The 10,438-nt window shown below is 39.6% G+C and overlaps 1 protein-coding gene across 2 annotated transcripts in view; it reads right to left on the bottom strand.

The window, feature by feature from the left end:
- Positions 1–2,419: 2,419 nt before the first annotated feature.
- LOC134404725 (uncharacterized) overlaps positions 2,420–10,438 on the bottom strand; it is a 59,802-nt gene continuing 51,783 nt past the window's right edge. For both annotated transcript variants that reach the window (XM_063135587.1, XM_063135588.1), the window contains 2 exons: positions 6,081–6,171; positions 2,420–4,517 (listed from right to left, as the gene is read on the bottom strand). In XM_063135587.1, coding sequence (XP_062991657.1) covers positions 4,443–4,517; positions 6,081–6,171 — 166 coding nt within the window. In that variant the 3' untranslated portion in view covers positions 2,420–4,442. The remainder of the gene's footprint in view (positions 4,518–6,080; positions 6,172–10,438) is intronic.

Here is a 10,438-nt window from a genome sequence, read left to right as displayed (position 1 = left end):
GTATAGATTCTTAGGAGGTGCAAAAAGACATTTCCAAACTGTTTCTCATTGTTGAGACAGAGGTGGCCTTTGTTTTCTTCTCAAATGGCATTTAAACCTTAATCCCTCCAAATGCCAGGGTTACATTACAAATCAATCCAGAGAGGAAATACACTATGAAACCAGAGAAGATATTTTGAGGTTCTGCCCAAAAGCTTTGATTGCTTGGGTGAATCTCAAAAGGAATGGAAGAAAAACCAAGTTTTCTCTTCTTACTTCCACTAATAAGCTAGTGAAACAACTGATAGTTTCACCTTTCCTAACAGCTCATTAGCAGGGTTGGCTGAAACATCAGGAGGGGACTGGGTGGGGGAAGCGTGAAACGACTGGAAGGCAGTCTTTAAAGAAAATACAGACAGCTCCTGACAATTAAACGATATAGTCAACTCTTTGAAATTAAGAGTTTCATTGACTATGTGCTGTTGGTAATAGAAATTAGTCTAAATACAGGTGCTGTGACATATAAATTTCTTTTTAATGTTCTTCAAGCATTTTATTCTTCATATTACTTCTGTCCCTACTTTCATAAAAGACAAAGACATATAACAGGTTAGTCATTAAAGGAAGAGCAAAATAAAAGCATAATATGTTAAAAATAAATAATAATATCCTTAAAGTGAGTTGGGTAAACTTACCAAACTAAACTATTTTCTATGGCTTCTAGATGTTTTCTACTGGTGTGTCTGTTACCTGTGAATAGGTACATCTCTCCTTGCTGGACTTGGAAAAATTAAGAAATACCTTGCTCAACATACAAAATTCAATTAACAGAATCACCACAACAAAACAGATCCATAAAACCGCATTTATTGCATTTTTATACCACACAATAGCCGAAGCTCTTTGTGCAGTTCACAAAAATTAGATAGTCCATCCCTAGCAACTACATTGCCTAATCATATTTTGTAACATTTTCCTGGAATTTTTGGAATTTATTTTTTATTTTTCCCTGTAATTTATTTTTTAAAGTAAACATCCTTACTAACAACACTAAGGCTGCAAATCTATACTCATGGTATAGTATAATCCTTACTGGGTATTCCGTTGAACTCAGTGGAACTTACTTCTGAGTAGACATATAGGATTTACTGGAAGGAGCTATCTATTGGGTTCCATACACATGCTATACACCCACCTCTCAATTGAAATTATGGGCTCTTCCAGACGGGGTTTATAAGGTGCTATAGGCTTGCCTTGTTAGCACGGGTTTTTGGGTGCCCGCATGACATCCTCCTCCTCCAGCAAGTCTTCCCATGTCCCACTCAACACCACTTCTCCTATATTTTCTTGCAATGGGGAAAAACCATCAATTATTTTCAGGTATGTCACGATCTGCAAAATAACAGTGGTGTAGCTACTTTATTTCATGATCTAGCAGTGTCTTGTGGAGGTGTATCTGTGTGACGTGTAAAGAGATGTTGCTGGGGGGCTGTTTTTATGGCTGGCCAGACGTATTTCTCCCTAGCCCAGGAAGTGTATTGCACCTCTCTGCTGCTGTTGCTCCACCCCCTACAAAATGTGCTCCTGTTTTAGCATCAAAATAAAGGTTGGTGAGGGTGGGTGGGACACAACTACTAACATTTGTACAGAGGTTTTTGTTTCTTCTTCTCCAGAATTTTGCAATTTTGAGTCTGGACATTTATTGCTGTACTTCCACTCCTGTGTAAATTCATGCACCCCAATTTGTATCAGAACCATGGCATTCTAGGAAGACAGGGTTATACCTTTCCTCCCACTGTCTATTTTTCTGCTGAAATTTCACAGACACACATACATACATGCACACACACAGAGAATGGTGTGAAAAATACTAAAATGGATACTTTTGTCCTATAGGGGATTGAAGAATGACAGGGGGAAACTGGGGGGGATACTTCTAGAACACTATGGTCCTGACCCAAATCAGGGCAATGGGCGCTTACACAGGCGGAAAAGCACAGCAGTGAAGCTTTTGACTACCAGAATTGTGCAATTCTGGAGAGGAAACGAACAACAACAACAACAACAACAACACCTTGGCACAAAGAACATGGTGGGAGGGAGCAGCAAAGTGAGAGAAAAGCTTTAGCTATATCCCTGCTTACTGGTGTGTCCAGAAGGCTGTGGCAGCAATGGACGGTACAGAGAAATTCTGTTTGTACTTCATGACGGAAGTCCAATTATTGCTGGAGCTAGGAGCCCTCCATCTGAAAGAGCCCATAGAAAGATGGGTCTGTTTGTAACAGAAACTTGCCTTCTATTTGGTTCTATAGCTGTAAATAATCAGATGCAGTCATGGTACATTGTATTACTGCCTCTTGGGACATCATTACATTATGATGGGTCTAGATAAAATAAACAAAAGTGAAGAAAGATCAAAAAGGAGAGACAACAAATCCAATGATGCTATTTAAACCTTTATTTAATGCTAAACGTAGGTGTAGTACATTGAGGAATGAAGATGTCCTGTACAGAACCCTTGGGAGCAAGTCCAAAGACTGATCAACATAACAAAATGGCTTGAGCTATGCTTTGGAAGCAACTATTGTGGAAAATCTGTTTGCAATCTTGGATTCAGTAACAGCAAACTGTGCCCTTAAAGTCTTCTTCCTTGCTATTAATCATCCTTATAAGGATATAACAATTTCAAGTGGAGACAAATCCAGTGTGCAAAGCATTTATACACAGCCCTTGATTATAAGCAGCAAATTAGAGCTGACATGTGCCTGCAAGTTTCTGGTAAAGTTAACATAGCTCAAATAATGTTACTACATTTTCATTTTTACAAGCAGTAATAAACAAAATATATGCATTTTGAGATATAGTTGTACACAACCATTCTCACAAAACCATTTTAAATGCACACATGTATCATTGTCCTTTCTCTCACTGTAGTATTCAATCCATGGATCACAATTTCTGAAGTCCTAAGAAACTCTTAGCTAATATTTGGTCCATCCCTCATAAAGCTTAAGGCATGGTTTGAAAGAGTAGGGCAGGCAACTCTTCCATCCTTCCAGGAGTCATTTGTTAGGGTGTGTCTATATGTACTCATCCAGGGGCAATAACTTCTTAACTCACTGTACCATCAGCATTTATCTTCAAGTTCAGTAGCCAGGATCAAAAGAACATCATTCTGCACGCCCCAGGGGGCCGAACGAATTGTGCTTTTCAAAACTTCAGCCCTGTCCCTCCCACTGTCATGACGAACCATTTTTGAAAGTGTTTCAAAAGTACTTGTGACATGGCATGGTGGTCTGATGCTTAAAGGGAGGGGTTGGTTAAAAAAATCCCACTGGGAATGCCCCACCTGCTTAGGCATATCTAGAAAAGTTCTTTGGATCCTGGTCATTGCATGTAAACCTTACAATAAAGTGCATTCAGTGTGGGGATACTGCCTTGTCTCATGCATATGGACCTAAATGAGGTTTTGCCATCCAGTAGGAAGTGAAAGCGCTGGAACCTTCTCTTATATGTCTGGCAATGTTTGTTGCTTTCACAACTTCATCTCAGCCCCTGACCTCTCTCAATTTTTCAATGCACAGAGAAGGCTCTTGGAGCATTCCGTTTTATTCTGGAAACTGACTCAATAGTACAGGACATCCCAACACAATCTGGAGATATCAAGAGTGATATTTCATTAGCTACATCCATCACATCATTTATCTTGCTGTGTGTTTACTACATCAGACCCAACTGGCTGCATATTGAAATCACTTGAGGCCACTGATGCAACAACATAAAGTGACCATAGAGTAACAGTTTAATTCCCACCACCCCCACCCCCGCAAAAAAACCCCCAATACATATACCAGAAATTCTCCAATTAAATCGGGGCTAATCGAGTAGCTAAGCTTCACTAACCATACAAAACTGAACAAAGAAACACAAGGTTGTGTTGTTGTTTTTTGTCTGCTTGAGAACAGGACAATATAAAAATATAATTTGTCATGAGAAGCTAGTGTTATTAGAGATACTACAGATAGAGGCAATAACAATTCCTCAAGCTCATAAGGTAGCATCAGTTTTCAAACAGGGATACTCTAATAATTCTATATTATCACATTAAACAGTGTTGCTAGTTTTATTGCTGTACCAGAAAGTAGTAGAGAAGGTCAGTAAGTTTTTATTTGGGAACAGTGGTTATCTCTTAAGAAAGATATTCTACAATTTATTGCTTAATTATATTCACAGGAAATAAATAGGCTCTTCATCTAATGCACTAGGCAGGAAATACCAGTCACTTACAAAGCAACAAATCTGGCATTACTCAGAACATTCCCTTATCTGTGCATTAGGAATTAGTTAAACCTTAGACTGATAATTGCCACCACCACGTTTAGTGGTTCCTTGATTTTTTACTTAATTTTTTTCTAGTTCACGTTCATTTAACATGGTTTCAAAACTGAATGAGACTAATGGTATTATTCTATCAAAGACTTTAAATCTGGAACATTTTTAATCTGGAAGTCTAGCAGCATCTGTCCAAATGCCTTGCCCTGTAAAAAGAAGAACCAGAATTAGAAGAGAAGAAATCCATAGACATTGCTCTATGTAATAGAATTTCTTATTCAGACAAGAGGAAATACTCAAGTGTTTCCACCAAAAAATATCTCCTTCCATTTGAATTGCAACTCCCTTCAATGCACTACAAGCTACTTGTGAATAGGAGAGGCTGGCCTTCCCCTCGATATGCACTTCTCATTTAGCTACCTCATGGCTACAATTTGGAACTGAGCATCCAGGCACAGGGCCAAGTTGAAAAAGTCTCTGTAGCAAGGCTAGGGAAAGTGTGGCCCTCTAGATGTTGTTGGACTGCAACTCCCATCAGCCCAAGCCGGCATAGCCAATGGTGAGGAATGATGGAAGTTGCAATTCAACAAAACAACATTTGGAGAGTCACATGCTCCCCACCCCTACTCTATAGAAAGGAACACTAAATAACAGGTTGCACGAGGAAAAGTAAGATCTACTAGAGTGCATAAAACTTTAGTATGAAGTACCATATTTTCCAACGGTGATTGGACTTTTGGGCTCAGTTCAGACAACACATTAGTCAATGCAGTGTGCAAACTTCATTCAACGGTTGAGTTTTTAGGAGATACTCCCACACAGCATGTTCTAACTCCACCATTGTGTGACTACAGGCTACTGTGGAGTTGAGTAAAATCCATTGCGATGTTTGATTGAGTTCCTCCACCCACTCTCCTCCCCCAGTCCTCCCAATGGCATCCCATCAGCCATTGCTGCAAAAAACACCAGTCCTGGTGGCTCGCCTAGAGCGGCACTTGCTCTTTTCACCGCTCTTGCCAGGGAACTTTGTAGCCAGTGAGAAAAGTCAACGCAACACAACAGAAAACTCCACGGAGCCCGCAACACAACAGTTGTGCAGAATGTGAGTATTCTGCATGGAGTGTTTTCCCCCCCAAAAAACCTCCACCATTGCATGGCGTTTTCCCGCCAGACAACACATTTCCCAACAGTGGTGTAGAAATTCCACCATAGAGTTATAAAACCACTGTTGAGAAACGTATTGTCTGAACTGAGCCTTGACCTTAGATTGCTCTTGTGGTTACTTCCCAGAAGCTCTGTTTGCATAAGCAAAGGGAAAGGGGAAGTGAGCAGTACCTTAGAAGAGGCATGCATATAATGAACTCTAGAGCTGGAATTAATTCTATGACACAGACATCTCAGCAGATATTATAGATTAATAGTAGCTGGATTCCGATTTCAAGCACACACATGAAGATTTATTGTGGCATAACCTTTGAAGGACTAGAGTTCGTTATCATACACATATAGACTTTTCCCCTCTATACCAGGCTTTCCCAACCTGACAGCCTCCAGATGTGTTGCACTACAAGTCCAATTGGCTGGGGGTTGTAGTCCAACACACCTGGAGGGCACCAGGTTGGGGAAGACTGCTTTGTACCCACCTCTGATACTTCGTGAATCTGATCAAAGTGGTTTCTAGTCCATGAATGGCTTAAAGTGTCACAAGAGTCTACTGTGTATTGCTGTAACAAAACAATACTGCAACCCTTTTAGAATTAGATGCATACCTGTGGGTCACTTCTCAGAGATGCTGTACCACCACCACCAAGGGAGTTCTTTAGAACGAAGTTTAATCCATATATTCCTGGCAAGTCATACCTGTAAAAATAAAGTGTAGATGTTTGCTTCACGAATTTAATTTAATTGATTTAAAAATGATACCATCAATAATCTTAGGACATAACACTACAATATAAATGAAGGAAATGATACACATTTCTAGAGATGACTTCAAGGAACTGACTTATCATATTTGTATAATAAAAGTCCATTTCCTTTAATGACTATGCTCAAAAAAACAGAAGAGTACAGAGACTTCAATGACAAAATGTGGAAGATCTAAACAGTTTATTTCCAAATACTTGCAGGGGAGGGAATGTTGTAGAAAAGAGGGGAAACTATTCTGCCAGCTGTTTCACTTCTGCTGGCAGATTGACATATTGGATCCAACCTCAACATAGGAAAATAACATTTAAGAATCCCTTTTTTAAAAAATCAGCATTAAAATTTATAAAATTCCAACATGATTTACAATATTTCAAACTATACCAAACTCTTTCCATCAACCTTATTTCCAGCCCTAACAGGGGACTCTTGCAACACTTTTAGAATGCAGACTGCCACAGTGAAACAACTCTTTAAATCAAGGAGCAACCACTGTCAGAGCTATCTGATTGCCCTAGTCATTCATCTTGATATACACTGGTATATTTAAGAGGACCTTAGAGATGATGATGTAACACAGGGGAGAAGGTGGGCTCAGAGTTACATTTATAGAACAATCCCATAAATGACTACTCAAAAGTAAATCCTACTGAGTGCAAAGCAGCTTATTCCTAGGTTAATGCCCAGAGGTTTGCAGGATCCTGAGGTTGCTCACACTGGCCACTCAGGCTGCTGCCACTTGTGTGTGTGTGACAAAATCAATAATTGCTCTTTCCTCCTACAGAAGCATTTGCCCCCACCTCCAGTCTGCTCTGGAGAGCTAGGGTATCCCTTTAGAAGAGGTTTTGTAGCGGGAATCCAGGGGAAATTGCCTTCTCCTGCTTCCACCAGCAGGATCCTCTGTTGGATCTTGGTTCCATCTGTGAAAGGAATTGCCTCTTTGGTTCACAGACATGTAGTGAAAACCCAAGCTCATGTGTCAATAATAACCTTATTAGCCATGAGTGGATTTCAGCACTTGCAGGCTCAAAATTACCAATACAAGATCCATCGCCACGACTTCTCATGACATCTGAACCCAGCAATGATTGCTAGTTGAGGTGGTTAACAAACTACCCCACAACTCTACAAAAACCTAATCAAAGTGTCATGGGACAATAAGTGGTGGTCTGTTGCTTTCTCTTCTTGGTCTTTCCTGGTGTAGATTATTCCTCGGTAGCAGCCTGGCCCTGTTTATCGTGTTTTGTTTTGTATTCGTTTTGTTAGGTGGGTATTGTACTCTGAGAAATGCCTGATTCAGGTCCTTGAGAAGTGAGTTGTTGTCTGATGGGTATGTGCAGACCCAGCTGTATCATAGGGCTTGGTTATAGGCAGTTGGTTTTGTTTTCTGGGTGGAAGTTAGAAGCATGTAGATATGTGTAATTGTCTCTAGTTTCAGGTATAAGGTATTTAGATGTCTATTACGTAGTTGCACTATCGTATCGAGGAAGTGAATTTATTTATTTATTTGATTTATACCCTGCCTTTAGACCCCAAAATGGCATTCAAGGTGGTTACCTTAATCAAATTAATTTATAAGTACTTACAATTGGCAGGACAGGGCCTACAGTAGCTTCTTAAATTAAATATCAAATTGAAAAATATATACTTTTACAGCGCAATCCTATGTCTACTCGGAAGTAAATCCCCTTAATTCAATGAGCCTTAATCCCAGGAATGGGTGTATCACTGTTATACTTGAAATCCTGACTGGAACAGAAATGAGAAGGATACATTTTGTAATTATTTCTACAAAAAATAGTGTATAACTTATTGTGCCAGTTCTATCATCATTATTTAACCCACAATATGCTGGGATGCACACCGCATGTGAGCCACTTCCATTTACTGTAAACTAACTTAGATCAGCCTGATCAGACGTTTTCAGTGCAATGTGTGAACCCAGGCAGATGGGTTGTTTCGGGGCTAAACAACTCAGTGGTTACCCCATGCCCAGGCGGTGCACGTCTCTGCAAATCGTGGGTTAAATAACCCACAAATTACTGCCATTACATGCAAATTGGGTCGCTAACTGTACTTCTTTGTTTGCCGGCATGAAAAAAGAGAAAAATTGCACTATTAATACTCAAGAATGTTATCTTACTTTTCAAATAACAAGTAAAAATGATTTGAATGTAATTTCCAGTTTCAAGAGGAAGTTTTTTTGTTTTTGTTCCCATAGGCATACAACTTTTGTCACAGTCCAATAAGAAGCCTTCCGTTCTTAAAACATGTGAGTATAATCCCTTCTAATCCTTAAGGGCTACACAAAAGTGTTCTTTCTTCTTTTCAGTTGCTTTTCACTCTGTTCACATTATTCTTTTATCGCATCATTAAAAGACACACCAAACCAAATGCCTACGATCTGATTAATCAAAGAAATTTAATTCATCCAAAAATTTCCATCTTTACCTGAGCAGATATTTTCAAGAAAGCAGCAGCAGAGATTTGTTCACAAAGGAGAAAAGGCAAGGCCAGTGAGACATTTAAATGTTCTCTAGCCAAAACATACTTTCACACATAAATTCAGAGAACCTGTGTTCTATTTTAACATTTGCAGAAGACCTCAGAATCATCAACATTTTGTTAGTTGATAAAGAAGCACTGAGCACTGTTGTTCAAAGTACACTGAAGTGAAAAACAACCCAACCAGCTGCATAAGGAATGAATCCCTTGAAGGAAATACCACAGCAAACATTAGAATGTTCACAGGTTTTGTTAGAACAAAAGCTCGAAGGCTAATTAATTAAAAGCCTTCATTTAGATCTGAGGACATTCCACACTCATATCTCACCTTGTTTTCAGTAAATGGAATTTAACAATTTAGACAAGCTATAAGTGAAAAATAACAATTTGGATTTACTATAGAAAATAAGAGTTTGGGTACAAAAATATTTAGGGTGCAGTCCCATTGTTTCTGCCCTCACTGATGGTAAACCTCTGAACTCAGAGACATATGATCATCAAATGGGCACAGTGGAGGCAATCTTTGCCTCCCCATCCTCCCACTCTGCATTTTGTATCCTGGTCTCTCCAGTCTCCTTCCCTCCTTGGGCACCAAAACGCCCCCTTCTCTGAGGTTGAGTTCCCAACTTCAGAGGGCAGCTAGTATGGTCCTTCTGTGCCGGCTGCCAGAGGGAGGTGGGTTGGAGCTCTGATTCCTGGCTCAGAGGTCAGAGAGCTGTTTCTGACCTTGGAGCTGAAAATCTGAAATATCCTGAGGCCCCTCAGACCCCGTCTAGGGCCCAGAGGATTGCTCCCTCCATTCCTTTCCATATAATTGAATATCAATTATAATATAACCACTTATTTATCTCTGAAAGCTCACAATGAAAAATTGTGGTAGAAATTCTTATGAACACAATTTTTGTTCTATATATTCTTAGTAAGCAGCTGGGTGGTTTATATTTGATAGCACATATCTGATTTATGATGAGCCATCGGTACAAAGATTGTATCAATTCCTTTCTGAACTCAAGTAAGCAGTCAAATTCTCCAGTCCCTCCTACACAGAGGATTTGGCTCAACACCAAAGTTGATTCAGTGAAGGGGACAAGGGGTGGCTGTATTTCTTATTGCAGAGCAACACTGTAAGACTGAACTACCATGATGATGATGATGATGAAACATTTATTTAGGATGCAATTGAATGCATGTTAAGACAGAAAAAAGTTCTACTATTCCCAGCATTCCTCAGCCAGTTTAGGAGTGGTAGAACTTCTTACTGTCTAAACATGCATAGGGTTATGCCCTAAGTGTCATAATGTGCTAGGTGCTATACAAAACATAGAAGGACTCAGCTCCTGACAAGAAGGCTTATAATCTAATTAAGTCAGAAAGGAGAAAGGTAAAGAAGGAGACCAGGGCTTAGATAAATGATTTTGCTCAAATTGGTTTGATCATGTGCCTCTTCTTTTGTCATTCTTGTGACTGGCTTCCAGTTACATACACACACACAAGTGGGACCAATGCGGGAGAGGGCCTTCTCAGTGGCCGCCCCAAAGCTCTGGAACTCCCTTCCTGGGAGGCTAGACTTGGTTACACTTTCGGAGACAGGCAAAAAGTTTTGTTCCAGCAGGCTTTAGGTAATACTCTGGACCTATGTTCATGTATTGGATTTTTTTTTAAAAAAAATTGATATTGCTTCTTAAAAAAATTAAAT

This window comes from Elgaria multicarinata, chromosome 10 (assembly GCF_023053635.1).
Source record: "Elgaria multicarinata webbii isolate HBS135686 ecotype San Diego chromosome 10, rElgMul1.1.pri, whole genome shotgun sequence".
NCBI lineage: Eukaryota > Metazoa > Chordata > Lepidosauria > Squamata > Anguidae > Elgaria > Elgaria multicarinata.
The sequence above is the reverse complement of the archived record's forward strand: the minus strand, read 5'-3'. Positions and strand labels throughout refer to the sequence as shown.